The following is a 21,514-nucleotide window of genomic DNA, read 5'->3' as shown; positions in this document are numbered from 1 at the left end:
AAAATGCTGTGATTCTGTGGCTGTACTCCACTAAAATTTCCTGTGGTTCAAAAGATTCCCTGCAGTGTGGATTTTAAATTATCATTAACTTCGTCAATATGTCCACTTAAACCCTGTAAACAAGGCCAACCTATCTTTTCAGATAAGGTTGTCACAGACCTTCTTACCTTTAGAATTCTACTCCAAAGTCTGAGTGGTGTTGTCTTCTTTGGTGGCAGGTTCTCACCAGATGGATGTACACGGTGAGGAAGGGGTACCGTGCCGTCACTTACCACAACTGGCGACACGGGTTCAATGTGGGGCAGACGATGTTCACGTTGCTGATGGTAGGTACAGAGCCTGTGAATCATCATAAACCTGTGCATCTCCCTCCTGAGCGTGGTGAGAAATGGATACAGTCCATCACTTTAGATCAGTAATTTTGGGATTCATGGATACAGTCCCATAAACCCCCAACCCCCCTGGAGATAATGCCAGGGTACGTGGGTATCCCTGGGCGTTTGGCTGAATTATCACTCTGACACTCATGTCCTTATATCCATAAAGGAAAATTCAGTTACCTGCTGGGTTTGTAACTGCCCAGAATGAGCTACAGTCCTCAAGAAATAAAGCCAGCTTGCTCGAAAAACACGGCAGACCCCCTTCTCCATTGCAGGCCGGCCTCACTGCACATGTGCGGAGGTGCATTAATCCAAGTAAATATATATGTCTATTTTTTTAGACAGGAAGACTGAAGAAATACTACACGGATCTTGAAGCCTTTGCCATGCTTGCTGCTGCCTTCTGCCATGACATTGACCACAGAGGCACCAATAATTTGTATCAGATGAAGTAAGTGAACACATGCAGCCACGTCAATGTGTTCTGGTGCCCCCGCCTTATTTGTAAACGCCTTCACTCCTTTTTTCAACTTTGTTTCATCAAAGTACTGAATTCATACATTAAAGAGCATTGATCTTTGGCTTATACCTGTACACACCTGGGTAGCACCCCACCAGCTCAAGCTAGAGAACATTTCTTCCCGGGCTGACTACCTCTCACGTCCCTGGTCCTTATACTTCCACCAACTGACCTTCAGCTGACCTTGCATCTTAACATCATCGCCATCTTCCTCTCTTGCCCAAGAAAGGAAGTGCAATTATAAGGGTACAGGCCCTCAGCTCAGACAGATTTGGATTTATTGGGTTCACAAGTTATTTAAACTTTCTAAGCTTCGAGTTCCTCATCGGGAAAATAAGAATTATAGTAACGGTACCTAACACTTAAGGTCGTTGTAAAGATTAAATGAGACTATGCATATAAGGCACTCAGCTCATGGTTGGCTCTTGGCAGTTAATAATTATTAAGTATTATTATTATTACTGTTATTGTGTCATTAGCACTTTTCAAAATTCATCAGCAATGCCATAGCCAGCCTAACTCCTTGATAGTGACATTTAAGAAGCTCTATCTGCCTTGGCCACACTGTATCTTCATCTGTGACACATGACCTACCCATCTCCAGAGGTACCAGAGGGAGTGAGACAATTTAGAGAGAATGAGCTTTGGAGTCTGGTTTTATGGGATCCAGATACTTCCCGGTTGAGGGATCTTGGGCAAATCATTTAATCTATTTGAGATTCTGTTTCTTAACTGTAAAATGGGTATAATGTCGACCTCTTAAAGACTGCTGTGAGAATCACATGAAATTGTATATGTGAAACATAGTAGATGCTGAAGAAATTTACTCAGTGGATGAAATGCACCTTGTGAGCAGTGACTTTTCACCTTCAGCAACTCTACCAATCAGGCTTTGCCTTGAAAAGGGAATCTCCACTCTGGGTTCCAGGTAAGCAACGTCTTCGTCTTGAGAGTTCCAGCCCTTTATTTTTTTTTTTTAACTTTTTATCTTATATTGGAGTATAGTTGATTAATAGTGTTGTGATAGTTTTACATGTACAGCAAAGTGGTTCAGTTATACATATATATGTATCGATTCTTACCTGTGTCCCGCTGTAGTGGAAGCATGGAATCCTAACCACTGGACCACCAGGGAAGTCCCAGTTATCCATTTTAAATATAGCAGTGTGTACATGTCAATCCCAAACTCCCTAACTATCCCTTCCCCGCACCCTTCCCCCCTGGTAACCGTAAGTTCATTCTCTAAGTCTGTGAGTCTGTTTCTGTTTTGTAAATAAGTTCATTTGTATCATTTCTTTTTTGATTCCGCATATAAGCAATATCATACGATATTCTCTTTCTCCGTCTGACTGACTTCACTCAGTCTGACAATCTCTAGGTCCACCCCTGCTGCTGCAAATGGCATTATTTCATTCTTTTTAATGGCTGAGTAGTATTCCATTGTATATATGTACCACACTGAGCACTTCTTGTGTGCTAGAGATCAGGCTGAGAACTTGATACCCATGGCCTCTTTTAATCCTCACAGCCCTCCCATGTGGGAGGTACTATTATCCGCCTCAAAGCAGTCAAATCTAACTTGCCTTAGATTAAAAGAAGTAGCCAAATTGGATGTGGCATCTTGTCTCCAGGATTGCAGAAAGGATGAGGCCACATCCCAGACTGCTGCTTTGGCCTGGCTTTGGGAGTCTACGTGGGTCCTTCTGTTCATCAGCGATGGGCGTGCTGACCTTCTTCCATTTCTCTCTGTGGACTGGACAGCAGGAACATGTGGTGATGGAAGGACTGGGACCTACGTGAGGGGTTCCTGACTGCAGGCACCTTAGCACAGGTGTGATGGTTCTGGCAGCTCCGCTAAGCTGCTGTGATCAAGTGTCTTTTTGCACCCTGTCCTCCATAATGATTCTCGATGAATCTCCTTATGCGCCCTTACTGTGCTGGGGGAATTGCTCAGGAGTCCATAAAGATCTGGAGACATTACACTGGTAAATACAGTTAACAGAAGATTGAATAAGACTGAATTATTATTCTCATATTGATGGTACCGATCAGGCTACTGTGCAGTGTAAGCTGAAGCTGTTGGGACACAGCTTCCTGGCTTGACCTTGTGCCCTTGGTCTGATTTCTTGTCTCCAAAATGTCTAACCCCCTGGGTTCTGGTTTTCATCCTTATCTCCCAGCTTTAGACTATGCCCTCTGGCAATGCCCTAGAAACCTTGCCATTTTCAAATTTTTATTATTCCCTTGAGTTCTTTTGTTCTCTTTGTTCACTTTTCTGGCCATTTTGTTTTCTGCTTCATTCTTTTATAGGTTCATAGATTTCTTTGTTCCTTTCATCCCCCTTTTCTTGGTTAGTTTTTCAGTTCTCTCAGCTTTCAGTCTCCTTTACTCACCTCCGTTTTGTGTCTGAAGAGATGTGGTTATCAGCAAAAAATCTGAGGAATTTTAGCATTTATCTCATCCTCCCCCGCCCCACATTCAACGCAGGCCTCTTCCCTACTGTATTTCTTCCCGAGTTCTCTAGTCTACATTCCATTATTTTTTATAATGGCTCACAAGGCAGACTCTTATATTTTTGGATGATTCTAATGGCTGAATGTTCTTCATGATATCAAATTGAAATTGGTCTCCTTATAACTTCTGTTAGTCCTAGTTCAAGTCTCTGAAGCTGTTAGAATATGTATAATTTCTCATCCACAGGCTATTCCTTCGTATATTAAAGAGAATTATTATTTCCCCCTCCTCTTTTCCTGGTTGAATATACCTGGTTGAAGTTTTGTTTTAATCATTTCTCATATAATATTTTCTATACATATAATTTTATCTGTTATTCTTCTGTGAATCCACTCCAGTGTTTTTATGTCATTCCTTAAATGTGGGTCTTGGGGTTTGACATAATGATCCAAACATGATATGAAATACTTTATATTTAATCCTAATTAAATTTCATCTTTTTTTTTGTATTTTTTTATTATTATTATTTTTAATCAGTCATCAATTTTATACACATCGGTGTATACATGTCAATCCCAGTTGCCCAATTCAGCACACCACCATCCCCACCCCACCGCGGTTTTCCCCCCTTGGTGTCCATACGTTTGTTCTCTACATCTGTGTCTCAACTTCTGCCCTGCAAACCGGTTCATCTGTACCATTTTTCTAGGTTCCACATACATGCGTTAATATACGATATTTGTTTTTCTCTTTCTGACTTACTTCACTCTGTGTGACAGTCTCTAGATCCATCCACATCTCAACAAATGACCCAATTTCATTCCTTTTTATGGCTGAGTAATATTCCACTGTATATATGTACCACAACTTCTTTATCCATTCGTCTGTCGATGGGCATTTAGGTTGCTTCCATGACCTGGCTATTGTAAATAGTGCTGCAGTGAACATTGGGGTGCATGTGTCTTTTTGAATTACGGTTTTCTCTGGGTATATGCCCAGTAGTGGGATTGCTGGATCATATGGTAATTCTATTTTTAGTTTTTTAAGGAACCTCCATATTGTTCTCCATAGTGGCTGTATCAATTTACATTCCCACCAACATCTTCTTAATTTGGTTCTTTTTTTTAAATTGAAGTTTAGTTGATTTACAATGTTGTGTTAGTTTCTGGTGTATAGCAAAGTGATTCAGTTTTATATATATACATATATATATGTATATATATAATCTATCTTTTTCAGATTCCTTTCCATTAAACGTTATTATAAGATATTGAATATAGTTCCCTGTGCTATACAGTAGGTCCTTGATGTTTATCTGTTTTATATATGGTGGTGTGTGTGTGTTAATCCCAATCTCCTAATTTATCCCTCCCTCCCTCTTTCCCCTTTGGTAACCTAAGTTTGTTTTCTATGTCTGTGAGTCTATTTCTGTTTTGTAAATAAGTTCATTTGTATGATTTTTTGAGATTCCAAATATAAGTGATATCATATAATATTTGTCTTTCTCTGTCTGACTTACTTCACTTAATAGGATAATCTCTAGGTCCATCCATGTTGCTGCAAATAGCATTATTTCATTCTTTTGTATGGCTGAGTAATATTCCACCATATATATATATATAATCTCCCACATTTTCTGTATGGTATATATACCATATATATATATACCACATCTTCTGTATCCGTTCATCTGTCGATGGACATTTAGTTTGCTTCCTTGTCCTGGCTATTGTAAATAGTGCTGCTGTGAACATTGGGGTGCATGTATCTTTCTGAATTAGAGTTTTCATCTTTTCCTGATATATGCCCAGGAGTGGTATTGCTGAATCACATAGTAACTCTATTTTTAGTTTTATAAGGAACCTCCATACTGTTTTCCATAGTGACTGCACCAACTTACATTCCCACCAACACTGTAGGAGGGTTCGCTTTTCTTCACACCCTCTCCAGCATTTATTATTTGTAGATTTTTAAAATGATGGCCATTCTGACTGGTGTGAGGTGATACCTCATTGTAGTTTTGATTTGCATTTCTCTAGTAATTAGCAATGTTGAGCATCTTTTCATGTGCCTGTTGGCCATCTGTATGTCTTCTTTGGAGAGATGTCTATTTAGGTCTTCTGCCCATTTTTTGATTGGGTCGTTAGTTTGTTTTTTTATATTGAGCTGTATGAGCTGTTTGTATATTTTGGAAATTAATCGCTTGGCAGTCACATTGTTTGCAAATATTTTCTCCCATTCCGTAGGTTGTCTTTTCATTTCACTTATGGTTTCCTTTGCTGTGTTAATCTGATTCTTTATTCCACTCTTAATTGAAATTGCCTTTTAAAGTAGTCTGTCAGCCAATGGATTAGTTATTTTTTCCAGCTTTTTTATCATCTGAAAATTAGATAGTCATGATTTCCATCAATATTCATTCAAGTCATTGATAAAACTGTGCATCAGGACAAAACCAGGGCAGAGTTCTGAGACTTGGGGCTAGAAACCTATCCCTGGGGAAGACAGTTAATTAAGCAGCACTCACTGGGTGGTGCTGTTCAGTATTTGTCCACACTCAATATTCCAACTCATACAGAACATATCTTGAAGCTTCTTCTCAGTTGTCTTGCTGAAATCCAGACACACACTGTTTCTGGCCTTCCTCTCTCACAAACCATACCACAAAAGTGTTCATAACATCAATTCAGCATCATTTTCTCTTTCTAAACCTTCTCTGGAATTTCCTAGTAGTTATTCTGTAAGTGCTTACAAATTCTGAAGCAGTTTAAACTGTTTCATAGATTAACGTCAATCTCCCTGTTCTGTCATCTACAGATTATACCATTTTCTACTTCTTAAATTTTAGGTTAAAATTTACTTGTATCCAGTCTTCAATCATCTTTACCACTGGAAAATTTCCCAGAATATACTGACAATAGTCACCCACACCCACCCCACATCTTCAGATTCCTTCAGGAAGTTGGGATATTACTCAACTGGGTTAACAGATGTGTGTGTGTGTAAAATAATTTTTTCTTTTTTTTTGCTAAACCATTTGTGAGATAGTTGCAGGCCTCATGCATGACATTTCACCCGAAAATATTTCAGCACATATTTCCTGAGAACATGGAGGACATTTGTTTATATAAACACAATATAATGATCACTCTCAAGAAATTTAACATTGGTACAATACTGTTATCTAATATAGAATGTTTATTCCAATTTCCCCAATAATGTCCTTTATAACTATCTTTTCTTCTCTGTTTTGGGTCCAGTCAAGGCTCACACATTGCACTTAGTTGTCAAATATCTTGAATCTCCTTTAATCTAGAATTGTTCCTTAACTTTTTTGGATCTTTCAGAATGTTGACATTTTTGAAGAGTCTAGACCAGTTGTTTTGCATAATATCCCTCAATTTGGATTTGTCCAGTTGTTTTCTGATTACTAGATTCAGGGTAAACATTTTTGGTGGGAATTTTACGTAGGTGATGTTGTGTCCTTCTCAGTGCATTGCATCAGGAGGCTCATGATATCAATTTGTTCCATTAACTATAAGGTTAAGTTAAACTATTTATGAGTAATATTCAGCAGATCTCTTTATGCAAAGGTACATTTTCTCCTTTGTATTAATACGTAATCCGTGAGGTGTTATTTTGAGACTGGTTGAATATCTAGCTCCCCAGTAACCTTTCTTGAGTAATGTTTTTAAACCTAAAGCAACTAAGATACCACTCATTTCTAACTGAAATTGAGCTTTTTTTATTTGTTTAAATCTCCAGTGCTGACACAGTGTAGGTATTTGAATATGTATTAAAATTATGATCAATTATAGTGTGGATCGGACATAGTCTGATTGTTCCCTAACTACAATACTTGGTTTACCAGACCTGTTAGTGACCTGTTAATGACTCCTCTCCTCCCTAAAGTTCTGTTCTTTCTGAAATTAAATGAAACTCTACTAAGACTGCCACCCATATTTCTGATTTCTCCCTTCCTTAAAATTATTTATTCCATATTTCTATAACAAAGTCTTCATATTATCTATTAGACCTTTCACCTCAGCTTCTCTCCATCTTTTCTTTTCACCTTTTTATTTTCTTTTTAAAAAAAATTTTTATTTTATATTGGAGTATAGGTGATTTACAATGTTGTGTTAGTTTCAGGTGTACAGCAAAGTGATTCAGTTACACATATACATGTATCTGTTCTTTTTCAAGTTTTTTCCCCATTTAGGTTATTATAGAATATTGAACAGAGTTCCCTGTGCACACCTTTTTATTTTCAATGTTGCTTCCCCTTCCTTGAACAGGAAGAATTATAGAAAGACAGGGTACCAAAGACCCCACTTTACATAAAACTGTGACCTCACCACTAACAAATGGGAAATTTAAATTTATGTCACTGTCTTAGAGGAGAAAAGAAATGTTACTTTATCATCATTTTCATTTTGGTTCCTGGAAATTCTTAATATACACTTTCTGTGCAAATAAACTATGGGCTTCAACAAGTTTGCTACATGTTCTATAAGTCATAGTCACCTCCATAAGCTCCAGGGAAGTTAACAATTTTAGATGCAGGGAGTGAACCAAACTTCATAGTTTAAACAAGTCAATCATTTTATGCATTTAACAAATTAGGGGTTTTGTTTTTTTTTTTAAGGATTTTTTAAAAAGAGCATATTCTCCTGTTCTAAATCTAAAAATTCTTTTCCAATATGTTACTTCCAACTGTTTCACAGGCATTAGGGGAGAGGGAAGAAATGAAAAAAATCCTCAGATTGTAAAGATTCTGTATCATGTAACCTTATGTGTAATGTTTAAATAGCTAAAATTATCCTTTTCCTCCTAGATACACATCCCATTAGCAAGGCTTCATGGATCGTCCATCTTGGAGAGGCACCACCTGGAGTACAGTAAGACTCTCCTGCAGGATGAGGTACGTGGGTCTCTCTCTCTCTCTCTCTCTAGGGCAGCTCACAAGCTCTGGATCAAAGCACTAAGCCACAGAAAACGCTTAGAAAGAGGACGGCCTTGAGTTCTGGCGGTTGACAGTATATACCCTTATTGAAGTCAATTGATAGAAATTGCTATATTGCAATAGTTTTTTTTTTCTTTTTTTAAAAAATTAATTAATTAATTAATTTATGGCTGTGTTGGGTCTTCGCTTCTGTGCGAGGGCTTTCTCTAGTTGCGGCAAGTGGGGCCACTCTTCATCGCGGTGCGCGGGCCTCTCATTATCGCGGCCTCTCTTGTTGCGGAGCACAGGCTCCAGACGCGCAGGCTCAGTAGCTGTGGCTCACGGGCCCAGTTGCTCCGCAGCATGTGGGATCTTCCCAGACCAGGGCTCGAACCCGTGTCCCCTGCATTGGCAGGCAGATTCTCAACCACTGCGCCACCAGGGAAGCCCCTGCAATAGTTTTTGAACAGCCAAGTTGGAAGTAGCTGAGATAGAGGAGGAAAGAGCCATGGAAAGTCACAGAATCTCTGTGGGTTTGTGAAGAAAGAAGAAAAAGCTTAAGGTGGATGTGAGAGGGCTCTGTGCACCCTGGGTATGTATGAATGTAAAGAGAAAAGGAGGCTACACAGCCACTGCTTTTCTGGTTCATGTGGCATGTACTGTAAGGCACTGTCTGTATCTTTGAGAAAGTCAAGCTTTGGTAGCTGGGGGGCAGGCGTGAAATCAGGCTGTACGACAGATCGGACAATTGCCATCAGAGGCACTGAGTGAATCTCCCCAGAGTTCCAGAGGGAGGTGTCACATTCAGGAGTGGGCAGGACACAGGGGAGAAGAGGGGCGGGATCAGGAAGCTTTTCACAGGAAGTGGCTTAAGCTTGGTCTTGAATTCACTTTGATTTACTCAATATCATGTACTACTAACCTTCTGTAGAAGGCAGTCATTATTCTTTTTACTGATTTTATTTGAGGGGTATATAGGCTTGTGAGAAAGGTGGTGAATATAATCTAGTTATACTTTTAAAAAAAATATCTTGAGAAAATTCTAACCGAGAATGAATCATTATTAGATGGAGGGGAATACTGTTTTGTCTCGACAGAGAAACTGTCTAGAATCATACGAGTTCGTTAGGATAAATAAGCCCTTGGGAGAGTGGAGCTTTTTTCAGTTTCGATAATAATCTTTTTTTAGGCTCAGGGGACGGGGTATATGGAAATATGTCCAAGTTTAGAAAGATAACACTACATTCTTCTATATAATCAAAAGCCAAGTGGGAAAACTTGTAATACAGGGCAACCAGCAGAAAAGTGGAAAAACAAAACAAACAAACACATGATTTAAATGTTTTTAACAGCCTGTGATTGCAGGCTGCATCCAGACAGGGGGACACAGACCATCTGTGTCAGAATGATCGATTTCACAGGGCGGAGGTGGGCAGGCTTTTAAAAACACATCCTGGGCTTCATCTCGCGCTTACCAGGCTCCCTGGGGATTGGACCCAGGAATCTGCATTTTTAATAAGAATTTTCATAATTCTCATGTGTAGCCAGGACCTGTCCCTGCAGTAGTATCATAAAAAGGATGATAATATCTGTCCTATGAGAATTAGAAAGAGTAGAATTGAAAGTAGTTCAGGAAGATAAGAGTAAATTGTTATTATCCAATTTGTTATGAGTCCTTGTTTTACTGGTTGGGACAGTCTTGTATTTTTGAGTAAGAATTTTCCATTCATCCCACTGATGACGTATACCACAGGCAGGTAGTATCAAAAATAATTTATTTAATTTTACGTTTACCTACTAACGCAAAATATATTTTAAAACCTTTACAGCCAAATGTTTAAGTGCTTAACTTTGGAAGGCTCCTAGTAGCTCATATGTTTTTCCTTTCTGGGATTTGAGAGTTTATAATAGAGTTGTTGTTTTCCATCTTAATTTTTTAAATGTTATTTACTCTGCAGTCTGAACTGGTTTTGATGGCTATATAAAGGCTTATTATTCTTTCTAAAAAGGAATATTGCATCTTAGTAATCCGTACCGCCTTGGCGAGGACCTGTCTACAGTGCTATTCGACCTGCTAATTGCAGACTTTTAAGGGTTGTAAATAGAGTCGCTAGGCAATAAATGCAATCACAGAGCATTTTATGAGCAGGCAAATTGAATGCTGAAAAAAATGAAATTTTAACCATCAGATGTTCTTTTTTGAGACAATACAGTTGTCTCAGTACATTTTTTTTGAGAGACAATAGTTCTTTTATTTATTTATTGTATAAAGAAAATGTTTATACCTAAAACTAATTTTTTTACATAAGGGAAATCCTTATGATTTATCTAGCAATTTTGTCATATTGTGGACGTTACTCATTTTGTTTTGTATATTATCAGGCTTTGAACTAAAATATCTTTATGTTCCAGTAGAGTTGGATTCCCTGCTTTGAGGACAGAACCATCTGTATTCTAAACTAGCCAGAAATCCACCTTTAACCTAATGAATAGGTGGAAAAGTCTTGTTAGCCAAATTTGTCAGAATAGAAACTTTAATACTACAGTGTACTGTTGGAATGACAAAATGCATTGCTCAGCATAAATAACAACACTTTTATTATTCAAAACACTTCTTCACGAACTTTATTTATGCTTTTTCACATTGACCTTGTATTATACAAAGAAGGAATGAAGAAGAAATTAAATATCTTGTGTATGGTCACCAGCAAACCGCAAACATGTTGGCAATCTTCTCTTATGGGTGTCGCATGTACCACATTGAAGACTAGAACTCATCTCCCCTGAGTGCCCTCATCAGGATGAATTGGAGCCATTTCTATTTTGGTGTGCTATGCAGAACTTATATTTTATTGCCATTTTCATGGCACTAGGAGAACAAAAATGGCCTGTTACTGGTAGAGGGGGAGCAAGGTTAGACGCTTTCTGTGGGCACGTGAAACCAGCTGAGCAAATGGGGGCCCAGCTGGAGTGGGGCTGGGACAGAGGCCTCCTCTCTTGTTCTGTGCACCTGTCTCTACATCACGTGTCCAGCACAATTCCCCAGAAGAACACATGGAATATTATAGACTTATCTATATTTTAAATTAATGACAATAGTTGTTGTAAAAATTACACATGCCCACTATAAAAATTCAAGCAATAGGAAACATTCCAAAGATAAATATTAAAAAATCACTTTAAATCCTATCACTCAGAAATAGACATTTCATCAACATTTAATGAACTTCATTGTAGCCCTCTGTGAATATATAAAGGGAGAAGGATAGAAACAATTTTAGAAAAATGGGATCTTACTATCCAAGCTATTTTTTTGGTTAGAGTTTTTATTAAGTTTATTGAAGTGTAATGTATGTACAATAAGCGGCATCCCTTTAATGTGTTTTTCATAAAAATTCTATGGATTCTATTCATACACCTGGGAACTACCACACTCAAGATACAGAACACTTCTGTCATCCCAAAGGATTCCTCGTGCCCCCAGGCAGTCGATGCCTCTCTCTCCTCCCAGCCCGAAGCAACCATTGAAATGTTTTTAGTCACTATAGTTTAAATCTTCTAGATTTTTATATAAATGCAATCATGCAATTATTACTCTTTTGTGCTGGATTCTTTCATACAGAATAATAATTTTGTGATTTGTTCGTGCTGAATGAATGAATCAGCAGTGATTCATTCCTTTTCATTGCTAAGTGGTAGTCCATTTATTTTCAATGAAAATTTTAATTTTACTTGAATTTAACAGAAGAAACTTTTTTTTTTTAATGGAAAGAATTACAGAACTTCAGAGAACTGTTTTCTTATCACAAGAGATATTAGTTCTTAAAGAGAACCCTAAAATCAATAGCCAGTGATTACGGGAAAGTGTGAAAAACTATAACGAGCATTTAGATGTTTGATTTTAGACCATACGTGTTAACTTTACATCATCCATGAACTCCCTGCTATGAAACGTGAAACAATTATAGAATACTTATACTGCTTCCAGCATCTCCACCTCTGTTTTGTAAGGTATTTATTATCATTAAAAGTATTTTTTTTACTGTTATCAGTAGTTATAAAATTCATTTTGCTCTATAATTTCCACAATTGTCTATTTTTTTTAAACCAGAGCATTTATTGCATGACTAATGGCTGAAATCCCTAAGATGAACTGGATCTTACCCCAGTGGCTCTCTTGGGTTAGGTGTTGTTCTCCCCAGAATCCATGCCTGAATCTTCAGTATACAATCTGTAAGTGCTTCACTTGCCCGGCCCCAGTGGTGTTCTGTCCTCAGCCTAGGCACTCCAGGCACACTTCCTCTTCTGCCTGGTAGGGCAGCCACATGTGTCACAGGTGTGCTTCTGAAGGTGGGAGGCCTTAGAGCCACAGTGTGCATCTCATTGTGATGCTTTCCAAATGACAGTGTTCCCTTTGTCATCTCTCTTCTGTGGCCAAGACCAAAGAGGCACAATTGTTTATTCCTAATTCTACTTTTAAATGGGCCTGATACTTAACCACAGTCTTTCTACCATGGCTTGTCCATTCCTGTGTATTTTATTTTATCTTGATTAGCTCAATTTGTGTTATCTGGTAGTTTCTCCCAGAGAGTCTAAGCTAAGTACATGCCTAAGAAGATCTGTTTGTTACATTTAGTTTTGAAAGTCAGTTTGGCAGAATATAAAGGTCTTGGGTCACACTTTCTTTTTCTCAGAAATTGTAGGACCTTGCTCCAATGTCTTTCGGCATTGAAGCATTGCCCTGAGAGGTATAAATGGCCAATCTGATTTTCTCCCTCTAATGTGACTTGATTTTTCTGCATAGATACTCATGTGATTCTTTTTTGTTTGTGTGTTTGTTTGTTTTTTTTTATACTGCAGGTTCTTATTAGTCATCAATTTCATACACATCAGTGTATACATGTCAATCCCAATCGCCCAATTCAGCACACCACCATCCCCACCCCACAGTGGCTTTCCCCCCTTGGTGTCCACACGTTTGTTCTCTACATCTGTGTCTCAACTTCTGCCCTGCAAACTGGTTCATCTGTACCATTTTTCTAGGTTCCACATACATGTGTTAATATACGATATTTGTTTTTCTCACGATATTTGTTTTTCTCTTTCTGACTTACTTCACTCTGTGTGACAGTCTTTAGATCCATCCACGTCTCAACAAATGACTCAGTTTCGTTCTTTTTTATGGCTGAGTAATATTCCATTGTATATATGTACCACATCTTCTTTATCCATTCGTCTGTCGATGGGCATTTAGGTTGCTTCCATGACCTGGCTATTGTAAATAGTGCTGCAATGAACATTGGGGTGCATGTGTCTTTTTGAATTATGGTTTTCTCTGGGTATATGCCCAGTAGTGGGATTGCTGGATCATATGGTAATTCTATTTTTAGTTTTTTAAGGAACCTCCATACTGTTCTCCATAGTGGCTGTATCAATTTACATTCCCACCAACAGTGCAAGAGGGTTCCCTTTTCTCCACACCCTCTCCAGCATTTGTTGTTTGTAGATTTTCTGATGATGCCCATTCTAACTGGTGTGAGGTGATACCTCATTGTAGTTTTGAGTTGCATTTCTCTAATAGTTAGTGATGTTGAGCAGCTTTTCATGTGCTTCTTGGCCATCTGTATGTCTTCTTTGGAGAAATGTCTATTTAGGTCTTCTGCCCATTTTTGGATTGGGTTGTTTGTTTCTTTAATATGGAGCTGCATGAGCTGTTTATATATTTTGGAGATTAATCCTTTGTCCGTTGATTCGTTTGCAAATATTTTCTCCCATTTTGAGGGTTGTCTTTTCGTCTTGTTTATGGTCTCCTTTGCTGTGCAAAAGCTTGAAGTTTCATTAGGTCCCATTTGTTTATTTTTGTTTTTATTTCCATTACTCTAGGAGGTGGATCAAAAAAGATATTGCTGTGATTTATGTCAAAGAGTGTTCTTCCTATGTTTTCCTCTAAGAGTTTTATAGTGTCCGGTCTTACATTTAGGTCTCGAATCCATTTTGAGTTTATTTTTGTGTATGGTGTTAGGGAGTGTTCTAATTTCATTCTTTTACATGTAGCTGTCCAGTTTTCCCAGCACCACTTACTGAAGAGGCTGTCTTTTCTCCATTGTATATCTTTTCATATGATTCTTAATTCTTCATATTTTAGTAACTTTGTCTGAATGTCTGGGTATTGACCATTCTGCATCTATTTTTTCCTTGTCATGGGTTACACTTATGATCCATAGAATTCTTTTTTTTTTAATTTCAGGGAAGTTTTTTATTTTCATTGTATCTTTGAACATTTTTCTAATACACTGGGAATACCAGTTATGTATATATTGAGTCTTCTTGCCATTTATTTCTATTATGTTCTTTATATATATATTTAAAATAGTTATTTATTTATGGCTGCATCAGGTCTTAGTTTCGGCACATGGGATCTTTCGTTGCGGTGCGTGGGCTCTTAGTTGCATCGCGTGGCCTTCTAGTTGTGGCACACAGGCTCAGTAGTTGTGGTGCGAGGGCTCAGTAGTTGTGGTGTGCGGGCTTAGTTGCCCCACGGCATGTGGGATCTTAGTTCCCCAACCAGGGATTGAACCTGCATCCCCTTCATAGGAAAGCGGATTCTTAACCACTGGACGACCAGGGAGGTGCCTGTATATTTTCATAGATTTATTCTTTTCCATCTTAATTTCCTCAAGACTGTGGACTATGTCCCTTGTTGCAGTTCAGTTGCTTATTCTACTTGAGTATAGCTTTAATGTGGATTTCATCAATTATATTGCTTTTATGTTCAATTCCATTTTTTTCATTCTACTACTAGTTCTGCTAGTTCACTTTTAATTTTACTGTTGCCTTACAGTCTCCTCTTTAAGTTCTTATGGTTTTGAAACTATGAATATTACTGGTGTGAATTTTTCATGTTCCACTGGGTATTTCCTTTGATATATTTTTCATTTGCTTTTTGTGTTCCTTTCTTCCGTTGTTATTTTCTTTGGGGGGGGGTGTGTGTGTGTGTGTGTGTGCACTACATTTATGTACTCAGTCAACTACTGAAAGACATTTATGTGATTTCTGATTCAGGGTTGTTACGTATGGTGTTCTGTGACTCTCTAGTACATGTCTTTTTGTGAATACACGTGTGCATTTCTGTTTGGTATGTACCTAGAAATAGAGTTGCTTGGCCAAAGGATGAGCATATGTTCAACTTTGGTGAATGCTGACAAGCAGTTTTCCAAAATGGTTGTACTAATATATGTTCTTACCAACAGTTCCAGTGGCTCGCCATCCTCTCCAACACTTTGTACTTTCCGTCTTTCTCATTTTAGTCACTCTGATGGGAATGCAGTGACATTGCACTGAATTTAATTTGTGTCAAATTAAATAGCATTGATTAACATATGAACTACAGTTTATGTTTATTGACCTTTTGAAATTCTCTGTTTTGGGGTTGCTTTGTTCTCAACTTGATTTGTAGGAATTCTTTATTCTGGTTTATATATCTTTTGTCAGAAATCTGTATTGCAAATATTTTCTCCCTTTCTGTGAATTGCCTTTTTACTCTTAATGTTGGATTTGGATGAATAGAAGTTCTTAATTTTAATGTAGTCCATTTGATCAATTTTTTAAAGATTAGCTGTTTTTTCTCATCTTAAAAATCTTTTGACTATTCAAGGTAATGAAGATATTTTTCTCTATAACTGTTATTGTTCTACCTTTCTCATTTAGATCCACAATCTTTTTACAACTTACCTTTTTTTAAAAGAATAAATTTATTTTTGGCTGCGTTGGGTCTTCATTGCTGTGCACGGACTTTCTCTAGTTGCAACCAGAAGGGGCTACTCTTTGTTGCAGTGCGCGGGCTTCTCATTGTGGTGGCTTCTCTTGTTGCGGAGCATGGGCTCTAGGCGTGCGGGCTTCAGTAGTTGTGGCTCACAGGCTCCAGAGCACAGGCTCAGTAGTTGTGATGCACGGGCTCAGCTGCTCCGCAGCATGTGGGATCTTCCTGGACCAGGGCTCGAATCCGTGTCCCCTGCATTGGCAGGCGGATTCTTAACCACTGCGCCACCAGGGAAGTCCACAACTTATCTTTATATATGGTTTGATGTAGAGATCAATATACATTTTTCTGTCCAGGTGGAAATCCAGATGACCCAGCACCATTTATTAAAAAGGCCACCCTTTTCTCACTTCACTTCAGTGAGACCTTTTGTCATAAATCAGGTAACTGATTATAAAATAAGGTGGACTGCTTCCCTACTCTCTGTTCTGTTCCGTTCCACTGATCAGTTTCTCCTTTGTCAATATCATACCATCTTAACTACTATAGCTTTATAATAAGTCTTAATTTCTTTCAGTATAAATTCTCCAGCTTTGTTCTACTTCAAGTCTGCCTTGGCTTTTATTAAACCTTTGTATTTTCATTTGAATTTTAAAATCAGTTTGTCAATTTACATACACATATCCACAAACCTGTTGGTATTCTGGTTGGAATTGCATTGAGTCCATAGACTTTGTGTTCTTGTGGTCTTTATGCAGAGGTTTTACGTTTGTTTTGAAAACGACTCATTCCTTAATGGAATTTGCCATCTGCTGAAGAATCCTGTGAGGAAGGGCAGAAATGCACTGAGGACAGCCTCAGCTTCCTATTTATTGTTTCAAACACTGGCTCACTGATTCTATTTCTTTGGTCTGGGGAACACACCTCTTTAATTTGGGCTTTCCAGAAGTTGGGAAGGCTCATGTTAAGCAAAGCCCTTGAAGCTACAGGCTCTGTGTTAGGATCCGGCCATTGATGCCAAACTTCCTGCCATCCCTTCTTGTTACCCAGGGCATTCTCTTTGGCACAGACGGCTAAGTAATAGGAGTCAGTGCAGATACATGTCAGCATAGCTTTCCCATCAGTTCCTCTTCTGCTGCTGCTCTGTGTTGTCAAACTGGATTTTTGAGGGACATCCTTCCTTCTTCTGTGTGCTGTCCACATCCTAAGACCTCTTGCTCCGATTAAAAGATCACTGGCTCTGCCTTTGCTTACTCAAAAAAAAAAACCTGCATGCATTTATATATGTTTAATCCTCATCTTGTTCCAAAATGTTTTTAATGTAGTGTCCAAAAATTAATATAACATTAAAGAAAAAAAAATGAGGGCTAATGGGAATATAAAAATAAGATGAAGTATGGTGAAGGCCCAAAATGTATACGGTGAAAAGTATAAACATTTATTAGACATGGGCCACAGATTTGGTGAAGAGCTTTCTAGCAACTAATACAAAACAGAAACAGGATCTTTTATGTGAATCTATATCCATAGCTGAAAAAGAAACCACTTAGAAGCTCTTCTTTTAAGAACCTTAGCTGTGAGAGAAGGAAAAGAGAAAATAGAATATTGAATTAAGAAAGGGTTTTTCAATTAGAGGCCTGTACAGTGTTTTTAGATGAAAGTGAAAATGAGTGAGAAGAAAAAGAGTGAAAATAAGGAATATTGTGCTATCAACAAAGAAAGCACTACTGAAAAGAGTTGAATGTACACTTTTTTCTTAATTATACTAATTTTAAAAGTGTGACATTAATCATCTTTTTAAAAAATCCAGTATTGATTTACTTTGTAAAGTGAAAGACCTTTGACAATCTGTCTGCTTTAATATAGCTGATTTATTATTTTGGATTAGAAAAAGGTATGACTTAAATGAAGTATAACAGTATTAAGTCATTTATTTTTATCTCTTTATATATAGCTTTTCTCTCTCACACACATATATTTAGTAAATAGCAACAGGTATCCAGGTTTAAAAATAAAAGTACCTGTATTAAAGTAATTTGTGCATAAAAAATATTGATTTACTTGGTTGATGGTTGTGTAGTCTGTACAATCTGGCATTTGGTAGACTCAAGGTCTATCCTAAGGGATTTCTTTAAATTCAGCAGCCTGCTTTGTGTGCCCCCTCTCCCCATTCTATAATGTTTTTATTTGGCTCTTTTTTTCTAAGTTTTTGTTTTAATTTTTTAAAATTACATATATTTAATGTATACAACATGCTGTTTTGATATACATATATAGTAAAATGATTACTACAGTCAAGTTAATTAATATTAACCTTTTTGTGTGTGTGTGGTGAGAACACCTGAAATCCACTTTTAGCCAATTTTTCAGTATATAATAAGGATTAAAATGACTTCATGTGCTATTAATTTGTCTAAAAGTTTAAGGCATTTCCACACATGACCCCAACTTTTTGTCCTTAGTACAGCAGTCAAGGATGACGTTAAGTGCTACTGGATCTACAAAGTATGTGTTGGAATTACAGAATACACATTACTTTGGGAACATAATAAGGTGTATCAGTGAACAGATAAAGGCAGTGACTCAGTGATGTAAATATGCAACTGGGTCCTCACCAGTCCAAGGGCAGGCCACCAGTGTACCAAAATCAGGAGCAGGTTAAGTGGGATTAAAATGACAAATGGCCCACTCTTCCTTCTTCGTGGTCAATCCAGACCAGGTTAAAAATAACCTGTATCCAGACAATTTGGTGCAGAGATTATGCCCAAGGGGCTGCTGTGCACTGTCTCAAGTAAGACATTAATTTTGATCTAGACAAGCTTTCTTTTTGTTTATTGTAGTGTCCAACAGCCATTTCTTCTATCAATTTAAAAATATAACTGCTATTATAAACTCATTATTTTAACAAATATTACAGCTTGCTTTTCTACTACTTATATCTGCTGTGTAAAATACCATTTTTCTTGTCATGGAAGCTGTTATAAAAAGATGACTTAAGTGGAGGTTTGTATTATGTATACAGTAACACATAATTCTAGTCTACTTCTTGCTAATATTTCAATCTCCTGGAATGACAGAGCTATATTTGGTCTTGGGTTTACAATTCTATTTTTACCCGGGGATTACCTCAAAACTTTATATATACTGATATATAATAATTAAATAATTTAAGTAAATTTTGTAGCAACTTGTAGTTCTGAAATGCATTCCCAGTTATCTCATTTGCATCAACATTCCATAAATATTTATTGATCACAGACTGAGTGCTAGGCAGTTAGCAGGGCAGCTGTTATTATCCCCATTTGATATAACAAATACAGTTGTTAAGTGAGGTGTTCAGGATTACACAACTACGAAGTGGGGAAGCTGGGAGCTGAACCTGGGCTCCTTGCTGAGAGGCAGTGTAGTGCCCTGCTGCTCTGGTTTAAATATCTGCTCTGCTGTGTACTGTTTAACCTTGAGCAATTACCTAACCTCTCTATGCTGTGGTTTGTTGTGCAATTAAGAGTGTTCATAGAGCACTTAGAACAGTGCCCGGGAAGTAGTAAGCATTAGGTGAGTGTTTACTATTATTATTTGGTGCTTGACCCAGTATTCTTTTCTACATTATGCTGCCTCTATCTCTACATAGGTGAATAGACTGTTTCCTCCTTTCCAGTGGAATATTTCTGTATTTCATAACTGTTAACTTCATTTGGCAAAACCACTATACATTTGTCCTTTGGCCTGTATTCCTAAAATGGTGTTTTTGGAATATCATACCTTTTAAACACTCCCAGATTTACACTCTCATTTTCTAGAACACTAAAAATTGAGGCTGATCCATGTATGAAGAGATAATTAGTGGGAAACTCTTTGAAGAAAGGTATAGTTAAGTCTTTGTAAAATATAATTGCAAGACATCATTTTAAGAACTTGGAAGAATTTACTTTTTCCTATGTGTATGTAAGTACTATTGTAATCTGCAGCTTCTGAAAGTTTTCCAGCAATTTCTGTAATCACTCTGAAATTATCTAGTAAATAATTCAACATGTCTAACAATAGGACAAATACCAGATATTCTTTATTAAGGCTCCTCAATTACTACAGAAAATTTTAAATCAATTGTTTTTGTTGAAATGGTCCTGGAAGAAAACACTTTTATTTGCTCCAAAATCTTATACATTGATTACCTGAATATTTGCTAATGATATCTGTTTTTACAGTTTAAATTACCTTACTCAAAGTACAGTAGAGGGGTAACCTAATCCAAGAGAGAAAATAGAAAGCAAAAAAAGTGAAAGACCTAGTTTTTCTTCTTTCTAAAATAGGATAATCTATATGTTATTAAGCATTGTTTGGTTTGTATGTTGAATCAAAGGCAAATTAATGATGGCACTTTATTGTGAATTTTCATCTTACAGAGTTTAAACATCTTCCAGAACCTAAATAAACGCCAGTTTGAAACAGTTATTCGTTTGAAGTTGCAGTAATAGCAACTGACCTGGCTTTATATTTCAAGTAAGTACAGAACTCCCTTGTACTCTGTGTGGTTCTGCCTTCCGTAAATGGTCTGTTGCCTTAAAGTTAAAAGGTATTTATTTACACACACACTTCTTTTCTTTTTGGATTATCAATAGAATACCCTTAAGATGCCTGATAATGACATTTGGAAACATATTTTAAAAAGCTAAGCCCCTAATATTAATTAGTTGATCTGAAGAAATTTGAATTAAAGAATATGCAGCAAGGTAGGTGCACTGCCAGAAGAGCGACGCGACAAAACCTTACGAGGTGCCTTGTGTCCTGGTGAATTCATCGTAGTCCACAATCTGGTACTTAGAGTTGCAGGCTCAGACATTTGATCCTGCCAGAGTCTGAGAGCTGAAAAATCTTGGTGATACTGATGCACATTAACAAACTCAAAAAATGCTGAGTTATATACAGCAGAGCGCTACCCTATTTATAATAATGATTACCAAGGAGGCCAGATACTCCAAGCTTCCGCACAATTTCTTGTCGGTGAATTATAAAGTTTAAAATGCATTAGAACAAGGTGAACAAGTTATAAGATCTAAGTATTTAACAACTTGGATGGGCAGTATTAAATTGTGCCTCTCTGATCCTTCTTCATTAAAAATTTATGTTACATAGTTCAAACATGAAGACAGATATTTAGAAATATATAATTGATATCCAAATAGCTATAGCTCAGATTCAACAAATGCTAAGATTTTGTCTTACATCTCTTTTTTTTTTTAAGGAGAAAAAGTGATGCAATTGAGGCATCCCATGCCCACTCTATCATGAAAACCCTCTCCCTTCTCCTTCGCAGATACCACCATCCTGATATTGCTGTGTATTCATCCTTCCCATTCATGTTTTTATATGGCATTAAGTGTGTTTAAAATTTTTCCATAAATGGTATCATACCGTGTATACCTTTCTGCAGCTTGTTTTCACACAACAATGTTTTGAAGATT

The 21,514-nt window shown here is 37.3% G+C and overlaps 2 protein-coding genes across 2 annotated transcripts in view; one reads left to right on the top strand and one right to left on the bottom strand.

Annotated features, from left to right (window-relative positions):
• Positions 1-21,514, bottom strand: part of MYOF (myoferlin) — a 586,741-nt gene that overhangs the window by 282,248 nt on the left and 282,979 nt on the right. The gene's annotated exons all lie outside the window — the stretch shown is intronic.
• Positions 1-21,514, top strand: part of PDE6C (phosphodiesterase 6C) — a 60,168-nt gene that overhangs the window by 32,204 nt on the left and 6,450 nt on the right. The window contains 5 exon segments of the mRNA XM_061195024.1: positions 219-326; positions 722-835; positions 8,186-8,272; positions 20,456-20,504; positions 20,507-20,552. Of these exon segments, the coding sequence (XP_061051007.1) occupies positions 219-326; positions 722-835; positions 8,186-8,272; positions 20,456-20,504; positions 20,507-20,552 (404 nt within the window).

This window comes from Eubalaena glacialis, chromosome 1 (genome assembly GCF_028564815.1).
Source record: "Eubalaena glacialis isolate mEubGla1 chromosome 1, mEubGla1.1.hap2.+ XY, whole genome shotgun sequence".
In the NCBI taxonomy this organism is placed as follows: Eukaryota; Metazoa; Chordata; class Mammalia; order Artiodactyla; family Balaenidae; genus Eubalaena; species Eubalaena glacialis.
This window is presented reverse-complemented; position numbering and strand designations above follow the sequence as displayed.